General features: G+C 33.1%; 3 protein-coding genes across 7 annotated transcripts; all 3 read right to left on the bottom strand.

Annotated features, from left to right (window-relative positions):
• Window positions 1-1,964: 1,964 nt before the first annotated feature.
• On the bottom strand, window positions 1,965-4,890 carry LOC103494039 (DNAJ protein JJJ1 homolog). Its single transcript, XM_008455045.3, has 3 exons — window positions 2,812-4,890; window positions 2,668-2,726; window positions 1,965-2,482 (listed from the first exon to the last, which is right to left on the bottom strand). The coding sequence occupies exons 1-3, from the start codon at window positions 4,453-4,455 to the stop codon at window positions 2,425-2,427; spliced, it is 1,761 nt and encodes a 586-aa protein (XP_008453267.3). The 5' UTR covers window positions 4,456-4,890; the 3' UTR covers window positions 1,965-2,424.
• Window positions 4,891-5,021: 131 nt separating this feature from the next.
• LOC103494040 (S-adenosylmethionine carrier 1, chloroplastic/mitochondrial) lies at window positions 5,022-9,460 on the bottom strand. Of its 4 annotated transcripts, XR_538559.3 has the most exons (10): window positions 9,282-9,458; window positions 8,679-8,794; window positions 8,354-8,411; window positions 8,059-8,208; window positions 7,466-7,676; window positions 7,299-7,344; window positions 6,587-6,701; window positions 6,442-6,514; window positions 6,008-6,309; window positions 5,022-5,229 (listed from the first exon to the last, which is right to left on the bottom strand). XR_538559.3 is itself a non-coding variant. In XM_008455047.3 (9 exons), the coding sequence occupies exons 1-9, from the start codon at window positions 9,349-9,351 to the stop codon at window positions 6,284-6,286; spliced, it is 885 nt and encodes a 294-aa protein (XP_008453269.1). In that variant the 5' UTR covers window positions 9,352-9,460; the 3' UTR covers window positions 5,785-6,283. The 4 variants fall into 4 exon arrangements, 3 of the variants coding, with proteins under 3 accessions (XP_008453269.1, XP_008453268.1, XP_008453270.1); XM_008455047.3 differs by lacking the exon at window positions 5,022-5,229 and having other exon boundaries at window positions 5,785-6,329; window positions 9,282-9,460; XM_008455046.3 differs by lacking the exon at window positions 5,022-5,229 and having other exon boundaries at window positions 5,785-6,309.
• A 764-nt stretch (window positions 9,461-10,224) lies between these two features.
• On the bottom strand, window positions 10,225-17,037 carry LOC103494042 (respiratory burst oxidase homolog protein A-like). Of its 2 annotated transcripts, none has more exons than XM_051081072.1 (14): window positions 16,593-17,037; window positions 15,685-15,835; window positions 15,528-15,576; window positions 14,907-15,020; window positions 13,970-14,377; window positions 13,214-13,600; window positions 12,643-12,738; window positions 12,420-12,535; window positions 12,124-12,226; window positions 11,576-11,755; window positions 11,355-11,480; window positions 10,990-11,118; window positions 10,538-10,616; window positions 10,225-10,441 (listed from the first exon to the last, which is right to left on the bottom strand). In XM_051081072.1, exons 1-14 carry the CDS (start codon window positions 16,879-16,881, stop codon window positions 10,332-10,334), a joined length of 2,337 nt encoding a protein of 778 aa, XP_050937029.1. In that variant the 5' UTR covers window positions 16,882-17,037; the 3' UTR covers window positions 10,225-10,331. The 2 variants fall into 2 exon arrangements, with proteins under 2 accessions (XP_050937029.1, XP_008453271.1); XM_008455049.3 differs by having other exon boundaries at window positions 15,685-15,832.
• Window positions 17,038-18,469: the final 1,432 nt, after the last annotated feature.

The following is an 18,469-nucleotide window of genomic DNA, read 5'->3' as shown; positions in this document are numbered from 1 at the left end:
AAGCCAACTCAAACACATCTCACCCTGCCCGAGATGTGATATGTTGGATGGTGAGGAGCTAAACAAGGTGTATCTTGAGACGGACAATAAGAAAGCCATTGATCAAGGTCTTGAGATGCTTCATAGAGATCTTGAATTTCTCAAACAGTCGTGGAAAATTGGATTCATTCTTCAACGCCTCTCTCAAAGGCGTGACATGTGGTTCATCACGATGATGCATTACATTCATGACGTTTTTGCTCCGCATGCCCTTTACATGAACGCAACATATAGAGATGCAAAAACGTATGCAATTACCATTGCATCCCACTTCCACCCGTTACCTAAAACTTCTATTGGTATGTCAAATTGCATACAAAATTTTCTTCTCTACACCCAAGTGTAAGCGTCGAGAAATGTTTTCTTGACAAACCAAGGTCGAACTTAGGGACTAGATTATCAAATTGAATGCTATATTCTTATCTTTTGTGGTGATTCTATAGAGTATAACCATATTTTGCATCTAAACTATTCTATTAACTACATCCACTATGTACAAGTTATGGTTGAATGCCATGATTGAGCATGGGCGAATTTGAACTAACATTTAACATTTCACGGATTTGAGAATGAATTAAGGAATAATTTCATAGTGTGAACTAAAAATTGGAAGTTATTTGAAATGATAATAAATTTCTTACTTAACTTTTAATTAGGACGAACAACCTCTTAACACATGTGCCACACATATTCACATCTCTAGCTACATATGTTGAAGTTAAAGATAGACTACCTCTTGGTATTTTAATGTTACATGCATTCTCTTTTTTGGATATACATGCTAGGATTCGAATTGAAGACTTAACTTTATTTTTAAAGCTAATATTTTCTTTGTTTAATATAGTCTAAGTCACTCTAGAAGTTAATTATCAATACTTAATTCAATATCTCAGTTGACATAAATTAAACAAAATAAACGTGAAGATAATCCTTCTTATCTTTTTATTTCAATTAAAGCATTGATGGTTCGAACCGATGGAAAACAAAGATATGGAAGATAAATAAGGAATTATGTCCATATTTATATTAAAGACTTTTGGTTTTTTGAACTTTGAAATTCATGATACAAAAATAAAGTATAAGTGGGAGAATAGAAATATGCTTTGAGATGTAGGATGCAATTTCTAGGATCCTTTGGTTAAAATATGAATGTTTTAAGGATTTTTAGGCAAATGGAAATAATGGATTACATCTATGTTTTCAGAGATTAAGCTCTCACTTAGACCTTCAATGAAAATTAGATAGAGTGACGGATCAATAGAGATTCAGAAGATGGTCTCTTAGATATGTGTGTAGAACTAGAATATTCTCAACATCTTCCTTTTGATTTCATCATAATACCAAGTACAAAATTTCATGCCCTGCTGAGCTGCCTCACCACGTCACATATTCATTAGCTCTGCCATAGTCTTTGTTAGCTGCCAACCACACCTTTGTGTTCTCATCGCATTGTATTCTCATCTCATGCTTAAGGCCTTTTTACTTCATAAATCTTCGACAAACTTACCCACCTTTTTTCTTTCTTCAATATTCTTACATCCAAAACATAGAAATTTCATAATAAATAGGCTTTTTAGTTTATGTAAACTTGTGGTCGCATAGTAACTTTTTCTTTATAAAATCATTATAGTTTATCGTTTTCTTTCTCAATTTTACTCGTTACCAATTACCACTTATGCATTGAACTTTTTTTCTATATAACCGATAAAATTAAACCCTTACGCTTACTTAATTGTAGAAATTAGAATCCCAAGCATTTAATAATAGAGAAGTATAACCCTCAAATTTATACTATTGTTTAATTGAGCTTCTAAATTAGCTACCATTTTATGCCAAACATTTTATAAGGTTAAAATTAAGGGACAAATTAGGACTACGATATATTTAACCTTAAGGCAGTGCAATAGAGATGAACTACACAGAACTTTTGATAAGAAACAAAGCTTTATTTCATAAGTCCCTCTAAATAACATATCTTTTTAAAGACAATCTTCTAAATAACATACTTTTTAAGGGCAATTCTCTAAATAACATAATTAACTCTCTTCTGGTTGACCTCCGCCAAGGGTCTGTATTTGCTTTTATTAAATAAAGAACAAGTTTTAAATCCTTGGAATCTTGCAGTTCACAAGAAAACAATGAAATGTAAAGAATCATATCAATTTCCAAACATCTTTTTGGATAGATAACAATCCCGTATACTCTATAATACTCACTATTTCTCATTAGGTGTTTTGATCAGTCGCGGAATAGCATCCTGCAGATTGTGTTGTCACTTTTAACTTCGTGTCCGTCGCTAAAAGTTGAAATTTTCGTTAAATGCGGTATGCAACTTGATCTGAAACCTTGTTATATGTCAAACATTGACGTCCATACATACTACTGTCATCGATATTTTAAAGAAGCATGTCCTGTGGCTCCCAAATGCTTATGCAGTTTATTCCTGTTGGACATCATCAAAACCCACTTCAGTTTCAAACTAAAAGTGATTGTCTTATCTTATTGTAAGGTATAAAAGCAAAACCCACTTCAGTTTCAAACTAAAAGTGATTGTCTTATCTTATTGTAAGGTATAAAAGGAAATGTGTCGGGGATTGATACATGAAGGAAGTTCTAAACAAGGATTACCTTGAGTCAAATTCCTCTCCACATGTTTCACATGAATTGCCAGAATCTTTCGACGTTGCCTGAGTTTAACATTGGATTATTAGAAACTGTTAGCTAAAGTAAATGAAGTAATTAAAAAAACAGTTCTGTGGAATGCAAGTTTACCTTGGATTTCTTTCCTTTAGATGAGTGTCTAGAGTTGATCTTCATGTCATTCTGCGTGACTGCTTTCCGATCAGCAGATTTACTTGAAGCCCTTTGTTCTTTAGCCAACTCACTGGCCCCCTTATCACTAGTTTCGTCATTATGCAACGAATTGGAAGTGGAATCCTGCTGATGTGATGAATCATCTCCGTTAGTTTTATAATTTCGAGAATCTGTTTCATTCATAGCTTCATCGTTTCCCTTGCCCTTCTTTTTGGCTCGACGACTCTTTTTTCCCCTCTTACCATTTTCGAACTCAGCTGGATTAGGCTCATCGTTCTCATTTTCAAAATGAGTTTTGACTGGGGAAGCTTCAGGCTGATTCACTGAAGCTGCATTTTTCCTATTTCGAAGTCCAGTTGCCATTGCTTCAAGAATATCTCTTTCTTCGTCATCATTTGATCCAAGTGCCTCACCAACCATATCTGATCTATCAACTTCATGAACATCATTGTATTCACTCCCACTAAGTCCTCCCCCACTTTCGGTTTCTTCTTCCTCAATATCAAAACTTTCCTTGAACTCCTCCCCTAGTTTATCAACCTCATCATCCTGCAGTGTAGTTTCTTCTTCACCTTCCCCTTGATCAACAAATTCTTCAGATTCATCCTCATCATCTAGTGATTCTTTGAACTCTGCAACCTTCTCCTTGTGCTTCTTCGACTGTTCGTGATTCTTCCATTGCTTTTCACTTTTGAACTTCTTCCCACACAAAACACAGTACAGCTCTTTCCCTCTCCTATTTTCTTCCTCAAACACATCTTCTTCATCCTCCTCAACTTCTTCAACCTTTGCCCAATCTGGTTCCTCATATGTCCTAAGCTTCTCCATCTTCTCCCTCTCTAACCTTTTTTTCCTTTCCCTCTCCTCTTCCTTCTTCTTCTCCATTTCCATGTTCCTTTTCATCGCCATATCAATCACCCTTTTATCTCTCTTCTTCACAAACTCAGCCAAACCTCTCACTGTCTCATTGTACTCCCTCTTTGCCTTCTTCCTCAGCTTCTTGTTATCCTCCTCCATTAACCTCCTCGATTTCCGGTTGGGACCGGCCATGACATCGTACTGATCAGCCCAGCAAAAATCCATAACCGTACAAAACCCAAGCCAGTAATTATAGAACGCAGTCACCTGCGTATACGGACTATCCAAATTCCCCATAACCGGAGCTTCACGAACCATATCCAAACGCAATCCTAATTTCTTAGCGAAATTAATCTCATTCCCATAAATTTTATCAAAAAGGTCAGAATAGATTTTATAGAACCCTCGCCCAGAATCGGAATAGCCAGAATAAACAGTATTAGAGAAGAACGGAAAGAGATTGGGAACAGCAGAGCTGGAATTAACCGACCCGGCATCAGAAAAGAGGATTTGGGAACGATGAGAATCGTACCAGGCGCGTTCTTTAGGATCGGAAAGAACCTCGTAAGCGTGCTGGAGCTCTTGAAACTGAGCGGTGGCATCAGCTTGTGACAAACCGGACTGGACAAGCTTATCGGGGTGGCGCTGAAGAGCTAGCTTCCGGTACGCCGATCGAATTTCATCGGCGGTACAGTCGATGTGGAGGCCGAGGACCTCGTAGTGGCATCGCTTAGCGGACGCCATGGAAAGGGCAAAGAATTAGGGATTATGCTCTTCCTTCTTCTTCTTCTTTTTCTTTCTATAGGATTTTTGTTGGGTCAGCTAACATAAATTTAATTTTAGTATTTATACAAAAAAAATTAGGCTACCACTTTTCAGTATTAAATTCGGAATTCTTTTGTTTGTTATTTTATTTTAAGATTAATATCAATGTTTATTTTAATTATCAAATAAATATTTTAGAAATTTTACAATTTTAGTGATCATATCAATATTTTAATTTAAATATCACTCGACTGATAATTTGTTTAGATTTTTTTTTTAGAAATAAGAAAAATGTTAATAGGTATAAGCTTTATTTATTTTCGTAAATCATAATCGAGATTAATAACTTTACTTTAATTCATATAATAAATGGTTTTGTAATTTTTCTTTAACCATCGATCAACCAAATCATAACTATTTAATATTTGTTACACTTCTCTCGAAACTAACTCTTGCATTAAAAAATGCATATACATGCATGAAAATTGCATGATATTTTTAAAATGAAGACTTAACGAATGGCTAAACTTATTCACTTACAAGAGTTTGTTTTCAAACTAATATAATAAATAATTATGAGTTTTAATTAATAAATCATAATTGATAAAATTTCCCCATTTTATGATTTTTCTCTCATATATCAAATTGTATGGGATCGGTTTAGTATTTAACATAATTCTTTTTTAATATAATCATCAATGACATCTTCTGTCATCAGTCTTGTTCATTTTTCCTAGAGATGTCTTCGTCAACCTGATAATAGTCGAATTCCAAAAAAGAAAAAGAAAGAAAGAATGAGCCAAATCAATTATTATAAAACTTAGAATCATAACCATCAAAATGGGCAAAGATTAGAAATTTGGAAGGATTTTTTTTAAGGTTTTAAAATTAAATAAGATTTATGAAAAGAGTTTATCCTCAACGACAAAAATGAATCAAAATATCACAATTTATATACAATGAATTGCGACAGACTAATATAGACTACTATCTATGACTATCTATATCATGATAGACACAAATAATAGTTTATAATAGATAGATTGTTATAATTTGCTATATTTGTAAATATATTTAGAAGTTTCGTCATTTAAACAAAATTTATATATATATATATATATATATATATATATATATATATATATATATATATATATCAATCAATCATGTCCAATGTCAAGTGTTTGGACATGATTGATTGACACCTCCCCTGGCCATTATATTTAACACTCCCAAATGTGGTATTGAAGTTGATATCAATCAGTTAAAACTAAAACCAACTATAGAAATGACCTGTAGGCTGTAGGCTGTAGCTAACCAATGAATTGAGATTACATGAAGGAACTTTAAACTCAAGGTTCAATAACTACGTTATTGTCTATCTACTCCTTTCTTTTGCTTTTCAAGACTTGGTTGTGAGTCTCTCATAAAACCTAGACCCTTCCCCAAGTCTTGTGATTTCACTAGTTTATCATCTCACCTAATGATCCTCTTGATTGATTGGTACTGCAAATACAACAACAATGTTTACCTGCAAAATTTGACAAGAACCGATGTACCTCTCTGCCAATAGATTGAAATTTGATTCAGTCTCGGGCAGTTAATGCCGCTTCTCGCAGTGTTCCTTTGCTGTCACCTGATAAAGTAGCAGCTTCTGTTTTGGATTCCTCATCCAATCTTTCGTTGAAATGGTCTCTGAGAAATTCCACGGCCATAAAAGTTAGAGCAGAAGCTGGAATATACCATGTGATTCTGGGTATGCTACCCCTAAACATTCCTTTTGTTCCTTCACTCCGCCAGATAGTTCTCACCGCATCCAACCAGCTGTTATACCTGAGATTTTAGAGAAAGTACTGCATATAAACACTATCTTGAATCAAGATCTACCAAGCCAATAATATTGGTCGTAAAGGGTGAAATTGCACTAGAGAAACATATTTGAGCGAGTTGATAATCATCTGGTACCTTAAAGTTGATCCCTGAACTTGCATTCTTGTTTTAACAACATCCAAGGGAGTCGTCAGATAAGCACTGATACCTAACAATTTTAGAACCATACTTTAAACATCAATCATGCCATCTAAAATTGAAGGGCTATCAAAGTGCTTACCACCAGCTAATCCTCCCAACACCAGTCCTTCCAAGGAGTTATTAACATCTGAATTAGGCATCCATCTTTGCTTCCCATACTCGGTGAAATCTTTTAGAGCCTCATAAAACATGACCTGTGGTGTGTTAAATAGACCCTTTAATTGATAAATAAATGAATCCAAGATATGAAGATACGGAATTGATGTCACTTTCGACCAAGAAATGTTAGTATCATTATTTTAAAATTAATTTAAAATTATCTTCCCTCTACTGATTCCATTCCTCTCAGTGATGCTCACAAGAGAGCGACAATAAAAGCATTGTGTAAGTCTTCGACTTGTGTGTAACATAATATAATTAAAAGGAAAACAACTTGAACAAAGTATAAAGTAATCGCAAAAGCTAACATGATTAACTATGAAAATGTACTTTATTCTTGATGGAAAATTTTTCTTTAGGCTAACAGAAATTTTAGTGTGTCGTTTTAATACATAGTTATTCATAGAAGACATCAAAGTCATATTCACGAGTTAATGCAAACTCTATGAATTGTCTCCACCCAATGTGTATGTGTGTGCATGAGAGATCATTTAAGTTTAGGATCTAGCTTAACAGTAAAATCTGCAGATATATAACTAAAATCAATATAGAAGAAAACAATCCAAGGGCAACTAAAACGGGAAAAAGCCAGCCACTCAAACAAGAGTACAGAGATTCAGAATTTTATATACCATTAGACCAGCAAACGGCACATCCCTGGCTAGTGTAGACCAATATCTGGAACAATACAAGGGAGGGTCACAATCATGTTAGTAATTATACTTCACTCTTAAGTATATTTTGTTAACAAAATTATGAAAATCTAATAGATAAGGTTAATCTGGTTTAGAGTTCAGACCCGGCATATAATCCTCTTAATCCTTGTTCCTTCAGGATTGAACGGCCAGCCTGGAACATCCCCGAATAATAGCCATACATTTGCCCACCATGATTCATAGAGATATTATTCTTCATGGGAAGAGAACTCCAAGATGACCTTGTGCCTTGAACTTGCATTCGTTGCTTCATAACTTCACATGGAACATACACAAACGAACCCAGAGTATCACCTGGAGTGGACAATGAAGGAAGAAAAGAGTGACACCAGCTTATTGCCATGTTCACAGACAGGCTTTGGTTTTCAATAATTAGCATTGGAGGTTCAGGTCATAAAATAAAATAAAGTTAACTAGGTGTTGATGCCTTTGGTCACTGCCTTTGCAAAACGTAAAATGGGAATCCTCAATCAGGCATGAAATATAATCTATACAATAAACTTTTCTTTTTTGAGATGGGGGTTGGAACTGCACAATTACGTGAAAAAATTGGGTATTGAATTTCGTTAACTATTTTATAATGAAACAGGATTAAATACATCCATAGTTATCAATGCATTAGTATTGAACTTTTTCAGAAGGCATCTAGTAATGCTCGTGAGGCTCCCTTGCTTACCAACGGCTCCAGCAATGAAATGAGCCCAGTGACCGCCAAGGCTAGGATGTGTTTCTTCAATCCATTTCTTACTGGACTCAATAACACCAAAGTATGTAGCTCCAGTGGCAAGTGAACCAGTAATTCCAGGAGCTATGCCCCTATAAAAGCCTAAAGAGCTATTAGACCCGGATAAAAAATCAAATATTACATCAAAATCAAGTACGACTAAGAAATTTGAACTTATCACAATAACACAAGAGAATGTAAAGGAAGCATAAATTTTAGCCGCTAGTGGAAAAACGAAAAAGGTTACCCCTTAATCCGTCAATTTTCCATACTGATTGGACCATCTGCAACAGGCTCTTTTGATTCTGATATAAATGAGAAGAACAATGAACAAATTTTAGAGGTGGGAATTACCAAATCAACAAAGTCATGGGGAGGGGGGACTGGATTTCTTTTGATTAAATGCCGCAGCCAACTCTTAAAACTATGATTGAATTTAATAATGGTTTCCCATTACAAAAAACATTGTGGTTGAAATAAAATTTAATTATTCACCAAACTGATATCCTGAAGACAAAATTAAAGTATTTTCATCAACTGACACAATGTATGAGCTCTCCTACGCGTCATACTTGACTTCCATATAGAATCGCCTGGCTTTGAATCCGTGTCTTTATGGTATCAATAGGGTGCATCATTCCTTCTCCAAATGCTCCCGCGATAGCTCCCCATAGAAACTCCCTCCATTCTGCAGGAAAAAATAGCATGTTTGTAATAAACCATCTCAACACATTCAAATATAATGGCAGTTCACTACTTGAGCAACAAGTCTAACAAGCTGATAGTTCACTAAAATTACGCAGGTATTTGCAATTTTTTTCTCTACGGCTTCAAACAGTACACAATACCCATGAAGCGTTCGTTAACCCCTCTAGTTTTACAAATAGTTTCATCGACGAAAATTTCTGCATATCCTCCATTGTATATTGATTAGAGAAAAAGATAAATACGACCCACACTCCTGAGTTGCCATTCACTATGAGGAGCAGTAGTTTTTTCCGTTAAATCCCAATATTCAAAAATCGAAAAAAAGCTTTCGATTCCCATTTCCCACATTTCTTGAACACTGCTACTGTGTTGGTGAAATCAATACAGTAATGTAAACGATTAAACCGCTAGAACGCGTCGAGCAAATAGTTTCTAGCGAGATAAAGTAAATCCAAAAAAACGCTCACCGAAGAACTGATTAGAAGTTGTGGTTGTCAAAGCTCGATGGTTAGTGGAAGTTGAGGAATTTGCCGCCATTTGAAAATGTGGAGGACGAGCTTGAGTTGCTCAAAGTTCTCCAGCATTTACTAGAATATCGTGTTTGGACACCAAAAATTAGGGCTTGATTCAAAGTTCAGTTCCTAATTTTGCTTCACTCAATATATACACAAAAATTTTGTTTTAAAAACCTTAATTTCCTAATTGTTTCGTGACATTTGGTCGAGGTACCCGTAAACTAGTTCGTACAGTTATTAATATAAATATATGTATATATACACATATATAGGAATACGTTAAAAATAACTATTAATATTTACATTAAATACAGTAATCTATTTGTAATAGACGACGATAAAATACTATTATTTTTATCGTAATATAATTCTTGGTGCTAACTTGAGCTGCTTTAGTTATTGAAAGAGACCAACATCCACTTTAGTTATTGAAAGAGATGAGGTTGAAATTATATAAAGTAATTATATAATTAGTCAAAATAAAAAATTTAAATTTTATTTAATATTAGTACATATACTTTCAATAGTTTAATTTTAGTTTTCGTATTTTCAATAAATTTTAAATCTAGTTTCTTAATTTTATTTTATTTTATCAAAATTGATTAAATATTATTTTTTAACCAAAATAACGATAATATTCTTCACGTATGAAAATACAATGCATAAATTTATGGTGTTTTTCCAAAAGTAAAATATTTGACAAACTATTTACATTGAACCCTACGGTATAAATATTTTGTCAAATGTTGTTGACAATTTCTCTAAATCTATTCTCAAAATTTATAATAAAAATGTAATAGATAACAAAAGGTTTTGAAGATAATTAATATACAATAAACTATAATTGAGGGCTAATTTTTAGATTCTCTAGACTAAAATCGAACAAACTTTAAAGTATAGAGACTAAAATGATATTATATTCTTTAGTTTTTAATTGATTGGTGTGTCATTTACAAAAAAAAAAGATATGTAATTTCGTATAGTTGAAAAGTAATGTTTAATCTAATAGTTTTCCTTATGGAATACAAATCTTGTTGAGGTTTTGGTGGAGAATTTGGTGCATAATCCCTCTAGTTCTCTTGCCAAAGCCAAAGGACCACAATAGAAAACTCCTGTTTAGAACCAACAAGAAAAACCTTCTCAATAAGTAATTCGTAAAAGTTTTTAGTTTGAGGATTACGAAAATTTTGATTATGCTTTGATCTTACCGATTCTTTCTCCTACGTGCCTCTGAGCTAAACTCGAGAAGATTTTTACCCAATTTGGTCGACCAAAATGAGTTTGTACCTTCAAATAGAAGAGAGATCAATCAAGTAGTTAGGTATTGTTCGATAACCAAACTTGCTCTAGTAACTCATTTAGTACACAGTAACAACATTGTAGTTTACAATACAATCATTTTGGTATATGAAAATTTGAAGCTAATAAGGTAAGATAGCCAACGATGTAAGGACATATTTGGTAGTATAAAATCACTTTTAAATAGGTTGTTAATCATTTAAAATGAATTCTAATGCATATAAAAGTGAAAAATCAAATAGAAAATTACTTTTGAGCGATTAAAGTGATTTTAAATGTGACAAGAACGATTTGAACAATTTCAAACATGCACTGACTAATTGTATCTTATATTCACAATGTGTACATATGGAAAGCTTACGGGAGTCTTGGAGACAATGTCGATGCCACGTCGAGTATAATGCAAGGCTTGAATTGCTCTTATCAAAACAGACCTTACATCCCCTTCATGATATACACTAGTGAGGAAATTGTGCATCTCCACAGCTAACTAAGAGCATTTGTGACATTAGAATTACATTTTTAACTATACAACATGTTAAAATCAACATATATATATATATATATATATATATATATATATATATATATATATATATGTATGTATGTATGTATATATATATATATATGTATGTATGTATATATATATATATATGTATGTATGTATGTATATATATATGTATGTATGTATGTGTATATATATATGTATGTATGTATGTATATTACCTGAGTTTGGTATGTAAATGTTAAATCATTCATGAAATCTTTAAACCAATCAAAGGAGCATTGTTCTCTTGTAACCCAATAAAGATAGGTTTTTGATGTACTTTGGTTGCCTTTTCCACTGTCTCTCTATTCAATTTTAAACCAAAGTCATACTTTGTCGGTGATAGGCAATGTTAGGAAATTGAAGAAATGAAAATCAACGGGAAGAAAAGGAGTCTTACACGACGATCAGAATTTTCAGTAAACCTGATTACAATGTCTTTCACGACGCTCATGAACGGTGTGGCTCCGATACCTAGACCAATTAGTACCACATTGTTGTACTTGACATGGTCTTGAGAAGCCGCACCATAGGGTCCATCGATGAATATTTTAGGGTAATTCTTCGAAGGAAATATTCCCTGTAAACCATAAATTTGAATAACTGAGATTCATCCTAGGCATCCTTTCTAACTCTACATTTCTTGTTTCATTATCGATTTTTTATCAATGTTTTCAAATATCCATTCAAGTTTTGAAAACTAAAAGAAAGCAGACTTAAACCATAGTAAGATCAACACTCAAAAGAAAAGAAGTTTGATTTTTAAAAACCAAATAGTTGTCAAACAAACGCCTTCATGATCTTAGTTCTCTTATTTCCTTCATGATTTAACTTCTCATGAAAAGTGAGAGTAATTACTTAGATCTACAAGAACAAATTACAGAACCATAATGAAAGAGAGACATGCTTTAAGAGAATCACAAAATTTTATCCTTCCTCACCAATTACCTCATGGAACAGGCTGTAGAGCTCATAACTCCAATCTCCCAAATTTCTGATATGTACACTGAGGTGGCTATCTTGTGGTGCAGAAGTTAAAGAATATGGATGCCTAAAACATCAACAAACCTTATCGGCTTTTAGTACATGAAGAATTAATGCATGTTCGGGATCAAGATCACTATTAAACACACTTTTAATCACTCAAAATCAAATTTAAATGATGATTAAAAGCATTTTTCGAACATGTCGTTAATGAACAGAACTTTGAACTTTGATGCCTTGAACTTATTAGTACTCCTTACCATTCAAATGGGGAGATTTGAGGGCATTGAATTAATACATACATCCCACTTTGATATTTGAATCTTTCTGGTTTGCTCAGTTTAAGAAATAAAACTTTTCCTGAATAAGTCCTTGCCTGCAAAATACGTAATATACATACAAATCTTGTTAAAATACTCGTATTCGAGGTCGTAGTTCTTCTCAGATTACCGAGTATTAAATAGGAAAGTACAATGGGAATACCTTCAAAACATTCACTTCGTATAAACAAGATCTAATTGCTCTAAAAATCCTCTCTCCAGTATATAATAAAACTGGAACTGCTATATACATCCAAGTCTTCAAAAAAGAGAAAATTACACAAATTAGAATCAGCTTTAAGATTTGAGCATCTAGAGAACACTTCAAAGAAAATATATGATGTATTTTTCCTTGTGAGAGTTTATATTTCTGCATTTGTGATTAACGAATTTCTCTTATATTGGTTTAAATACCTTTTTAGTTCTTGTACTTTTGATTATGGTTTATTTTGGACCCTACACTTTCGAACTTTAGTTTATTTTGGTCCGTTAACTTTCAAAAAGTGACCATTTCGAAGGATAAGGACCAATATAAATCTTTTGAAAGATAGAGAATCAAAATAAACAAAAACTAAACGTACATGAATCAAGGTTACATGCAAACATCTTTTACAAAAATTATCAAAATTTCTGGTTAAGTAAATGAAAAGAGACTAATGATGAAAGTAGATCACAACAAAACAGGGAATCTATGATGCAGTTAAAAAAGTTGGGAGTGAGAAAACTGGGCTTACCGTTTTTTCTGTTGTTTTATCAGTTAGGAATAAGAATAGGGAGTGAACAATGAGTAATGCATAGACAAATATGAACAAGTGGTGAGAATACCAAAAGGTATTATATCCTGTGACTTGTTGAATAGACCTCGGAAGCGAGGGCGATTTGCGACGCGGCCATTTCGTAGCGAGCAAAAATGCAATGAACATCAATATGACCATAATAATGCCTGTTAAACTCTCAGTTGTGGCCAAGATTTCAACATAAGATGGCTGATGGTAGTTGAACTGAGCAGCAATAGTTTTCTTAAAAATTGACTTCTCACAACCACTAATTCTTGGAAAATCACAAACAAGATGAGTTCCTCCATGAAGTATAACTCCTGCTACAATGCCTCCTGCAACTAACTAGGTTAGAAAAACATATGCATTAGTGTAGTTTGTGGATGAACCGATGATCTAAGAACCACCAACACTTTAGTTTGGTTAGTGTATCAGTATCATATACACTAACCAAACTAACTTAAGAGTGAAATATATCAAACTAACTTTTTAACATATAAATATATAAACTCATTGGTTTTGAATTTCTTTCTTGTATATAGGCGATATGAATGTGTCCTTGTCGTGTTTATTTCCTTAGACTTTAAGAAAATGGCATATCACCAAGTATGTGTATTCGTGCCTTTTAGCCAATAACAATCTAACTAGTATGTTTATTGGAATCTACTAAATTGCAGGGTTGTTTTTGTTATGCAGTACCAAAGCTTCATTTACCTTGTGGAAGTTTACATTGTCGTTGAAAGGAATGACGGAGTTGAGAGACGAATTTCTGCGAAGCCATGTAATCGTGTTTCGACAAACAGGAAGCAAGACTAGAGCCATGTTAAATTTCAAAGTCTCTGCTGCCCCCTTGGCAATTGAGAGGCAGTAACCCAAGACTTCGAACGCCTTTCGTTGACGGTATTGAATGAATTTCCAGGTGAACAATGCAAGGCAGATGATCAACCACAACGCCATCATCCATGCTCGTCTCCATCGAGATCTAAGCAAAATTTCAGCCTCATATATGGACTCTTGAAATGAATCGTGGCTTCGCCAAATGTGTTTATTTGATGATCGTTTGTTTAGAGGAGAGACAACCTTTGATGAGCTTATCTTGAAGAGCTTCTCAAATTGATGTAGCTGAAATTTTTGTGACAAATTGGTAATACTAATGCACATAATATTACTGATCATGATGACTATAAAAGTAGATTGGCTTAACCAAGAAAGCTGAATTATTCTAACTAAATTTGTAAATACGAGACTATTGACTCAACATATCTCTACAATGTCATTTGCCTACTTTGGTCATAAGCCTTCGTAACTTTATTTTTTGTTTCACACAACTTTAAATACTCACGACGTACCTCATATCTAGATAATATGAGACTTTAGTTGAATTCCTAAAAATCTTCATCTCAATCGAAGGACCATCAAGTCGTTTCAAAAATGGTCATTAATTTATGTTAACTCTCGAGCACTAGTTCATCACTTCTAATTGTCCAACTCTTCTTCGTAAGAACATATCGCTTGTCGTATAGAGTCAGAGGCTCTCGCAGCATGTTTTAAGGTGCATTTTTCGATGACAAAAATGATTGTAACCATTTGCAAATCACTCCCGAACATGTCGGGAATTTGAAGGACGAAGATATGAAACACATAATGATACCTCAAGGTAGCCCTGCTTTTCTTCATCTAGCTCTTCCATGACTAAGGCAGCATAATCTTCTCCTTCTTCGTGGGTCACAGATAACTTATTGGTACAAGCAGTTAACATTATCATCTGCAAGTCTCAAATTTATTAATTACTAAGAACAAGTAAAAAAATAAACTAAACTATAACATATACCCTCGACCTTTGCCCTTTGTTTCGAAAATACTCATATACTTACAAAATTGCCCTTGGAATAGGAATCCTTTAGCAAGTGTTTATGCAAAGCCGTTGGAAAGGAAGGAGTTGGAAAGTGTGAAGTAGTGAACTCCAATCATTGTTTTGTCCAAAGAGTTCGCAGACTCGGGGCAAAAAAAATCAAGACTTAAAACTACGTAGCAATGACCTAAAACGTTGTAACAAAATCACAACCACACCATTTCATATCTCAATTTTCGTCAAAAATTCTAAAGAACTTTTACTCCAACCATACTATTGAAACATTTGAGCAAATCCAAAAGAGTACATATATATTCTTTAAACAAACGACGAAGATCAAGGGCATCATTACAACTTTTCGAGGTTATTTATATTCATAAAAAGAAGAGAAATACAGTAAAAAAAAAACATGAGACAAACCTGTTTGATATCATTCTCAGTAACTTTTCCATCCATGTTCCTATCACAACTGAATAACATTAAAGGAAAAGGAGATCAATTTTCAATAATGGGAGAAATAGTGAGTTTTTCTTTTGTAATCTATTGCTAAATAAAAAGGGATATTATAGTTTTTTACAGGTGAAATAGAGTTGTTGTTGCGTTGGAATGAGTGAAGTGGCACCAAAGGATATGAAATTCACTTTTGGTGATATCTATTTTCCAATTCTTTCTTCTTCTCAGTGCTCTCAACAGTTGATATGCAAACTCCTGAGACTCTGACATTCCTACTTGTGGAAGAGATAAATGGTTAATGCATATTAAAATTTGTAAATAAAAATTACTTTCAATACCAAAACAGTTAATACTTTAATACACACCTTGAACGCTTTCCCAATTGATTAATTAATCCTACAAACACTCTTTCTATTTCTAAATTTTTTGTTTTGTTATCTAATTTTAATCAATATTTCAAAGATTCATCCAAAATTTTGAAGACTAATCAAATTAATTTTTAAAAAATTGTTTTTGTTTTTTTTGTTCACGTAGAAATTTAGCTAAACATTCCAACTCTTGTTCTAAAAAGAGTTAGAAATGGTGAGGAATATACTTAATTTCATAAACCAAAAATAAAAATATGGAATGATTACTAAACATGATCCAAATAATTATCCAAAGGAAGAATTACGCTCGTGTTTGATAACTATTTTTTTTATTTTTTTTGTCTTTGGTTCTTTAAAAAGAAATCTACTTTCTCTCTCTTTAAAAAAAGCTCTCACCATTTTTCTCATAGCTTAGTTTTTAAATTTTTTATAAAATTTGGACAACAAAGAAAAGAAATTTATAAGTGGAAAGAGTGTCCATAAGCTTGACTTTAAAACAAAAAATCAAACGGTTATCAAACGAGGACGAAGAGCGGACAACCGACCTTAGTTTGACTGATAAATGGTGATGCAAACAATTTATCCCTAATCTCAACTGCTGAGTTTTTTATATCTCATTTTCTTGATGAACAATAATAAAATAAAAGGAAACAAAAAAACTCACCAATGCAAAAGGGAAAACTAGAGGACTTGATGGCCGGTTCATTACCGGCACAAATCCAACAAAGCTCATCGAACCGCTTCTCAGCCAATTTCCATTCCCATTCATTGTCACGAAGAAAATCAATAAATCTCATTCTCCGACCACTCTTCGAAGATCTGTCTTCATGATTCTCACCCATCGAAGAACAATACGACGACGAACAACTAGACGAAGAAGACAACGACAACGACCATGAAGAAGACAACGATGAAGATACAGAGAGTTTCTCCTCTGTTTTTCGAACCTCCATTGCTATGACTGACTCTCAAAATTCAAAACTGAAAAAATGTATGCATTTTTCTTGAGAGATTTGAGTAGTACTGTTGATGCAAGTTTTCCTCTCTTGAGAAAAAGAAATTAGTCATACAATGAGATTAACCCCATGATGTTGTATTCCATTTTTGCTTCTCTATTTCTTTGACAAGTTTGTGGTGGTTGAGAATGTGTATATATATATATATATAAGGACAATGGAAGATGGTTTGGATTATGTGTAAATTTGGTAGTGATTGAGATGTGTGAATAATTAGATATAAATATTTAACTAAATCACTTGGTTCCATTTTGGGCTGGGTTTATTTTTCGTCTAATCATAAGTTGTCGTGTGTTAAATTTGTTGAATTTTAACAAAATATTAAAAAGATTCGTTGTCTCACATGTTTAAAAATATGAACTCTTCAAATTGTTCTTATTAGAGAGGTTTTAAGTTTGCACGTGTCTGAACTCTAGTTAAAGTTTCCTTTTATATTCTCTAGTTTGAAAATGAGGAGAAAATGATTCGAGAGAACATTTTTTCAATTGAGTTTTGGTTGTCAGGAGATTTTTGTGTGATTGTAATAATTTTTTTCACATTGTGAAAATTTTCTTGTTTGTGATATTTTCTTCTCTCTTTTTTTTCTTTTGGCTTACACGCTAATTCTTGTGTTACCAGTTTTTTCTTTTTTTAATTATTTGTCATCTTTCATTTTAGTCTTTTTATGTTAAAAAAATTATTGTAAATGAAATGTTGAAATACTTACAAAATATAACAACATTTCGGTAGATAAATAGATACCGGTTAAGCTAAGCTCATGTTAGAAGCAGTGAGCGATTTTTTCCTATATATATTTAAATTAGGTAAAATTGTCAAAAACGGCAAATTTGACAAAATATAGCAAAATTTCATATTCTATCAATAATAGACACTGATATGCTCCTATCAATGACATTAATAGATAGTGATAGAAGTTTATCAATTTCTATCATCCATAAAATCCAAAATCTTACTATAGTTTATAAATATTTTAGTTTATTTTACTATATTTGAAAACGCTCATTTATTATATACATTTTATATTTTCTTCATGCAATCAGAACCAAATTCATATCAAAATATGGAATATGAGTACGTCTAACCATATACTTCTTATGATTAACTAAGCCATCAAAATAGAATATACACTTTGTCGGTATAGGTAACTAACTCTTATTTTTCCATTCTTAACCACACTTTCATATCCTCATGCTCACTTCCTCTCGTTCATAAATATATGACCTCGGTTCATCCACGTCCCCTTTTAAACTCGAACCATTACAATAAGCATTATTGTCTTGACTTTTTCCTTTTATCATTTGGACAACGTAATACTTGCACGCAATAATTAAAGGAGCTAGAAGAGAAGGTATAAGATTTGGTGGATTAGGAGAGAAAGCGAAATAAGAGGGCAGGTTAATCATTAGATTTCGAATATAAAGATGAATACAAACGAAAAAGATCATGTGGAGAGAGAGTTTGAAGAATTAATTGACGTCGTTTAGCTTTAGCAGCCCTTCTTTTGGTTTCTTCTTTTCTATTTTCT

This window comes from Cucumis melo, chromosome 2 (genome assembly GCF_025177605.1).
Source record: "Cucumis melo cultivar AY chromosome 2, USDA_Cmelo_AY_1.0, whole genome shotgun sequence".
NCBI classification, from domain to species: Eukaryota; Viridiplantae; Streptophyta; class Magnoliopsida; order Cucurbitales; family Cucurbitaceae; genus Cucumis; species Cucumis melo.
The sequence above is the reverse complement of the archived record's forward strand: the minus strand, read 5'-3'. Positions and strand labels throughout refer to the sequence as shown.

Bases quoted from the DNA above. Each gene is read 5' to 3' on its own strand.
- LOC103494039 (XM_008455045.3), bottom strand. From the start codon at position 4,455: ATGGCGTCCGCTAAGCGATGCCACTACGAGGTCCTCGGCCTCCACATC. The intron at 2,727-2,811 runs GTAAACTTGCAT...TGTTAAACTCAG, and splicing joins CTAAAGGAAAGAAATCCAAG to GCAACGTCGAAAGATTCTGG. The intron at 2,483-2,667 runs GTAATCCTTGTT...GATGTCCAACAG, and splicing joins GGAGAGGAATTTGACTCAAG to GAATAAACTGCATAAGCATT.
- LOC103494040 (XM_008455046.3), bottom strand. From the start codon at position 9,351: ATGGCGGCAAATTCCTCAACTTCCACTAACCATCGAGCTTTGACAACC. The intron at 8,412-8,678 runs GTATGACGCGTA...CATTTATATCAG, and splicing joins CGATTCTATATGGAAGTCAA to AATCAAAAGAGCCTGTTGCA. The intron at 6,515-6,586 runs GTAAGCACTTTG...TAAAATTGTTAG, and splicing joins GTTGGGAGGATTAGCTGGTG to GTATCAGTGCTTATCTGACG.
- LOC103494042 (XM_051081072.1), bottom strand. From the start codon at position 16,881: ATGGAGGTTCGAAAAACAGAGGAGAAACTCTCTGTATCTTCATCGTTG. The intron at 13,601-13,969 runs GTAAATGAAGCT...TTTCTAACCTAG, and splicing joins ACAATGTAAACTTCCACAAG to TTAGTTGCAGGAGGCATTGT. The intron at 11,119-11,354 runs GTAATATACATA...AAATGCTCTTAG, and splicing joins CATTTACATACCAAACTCAG to TTAGCTGTGGAGATGCACAA.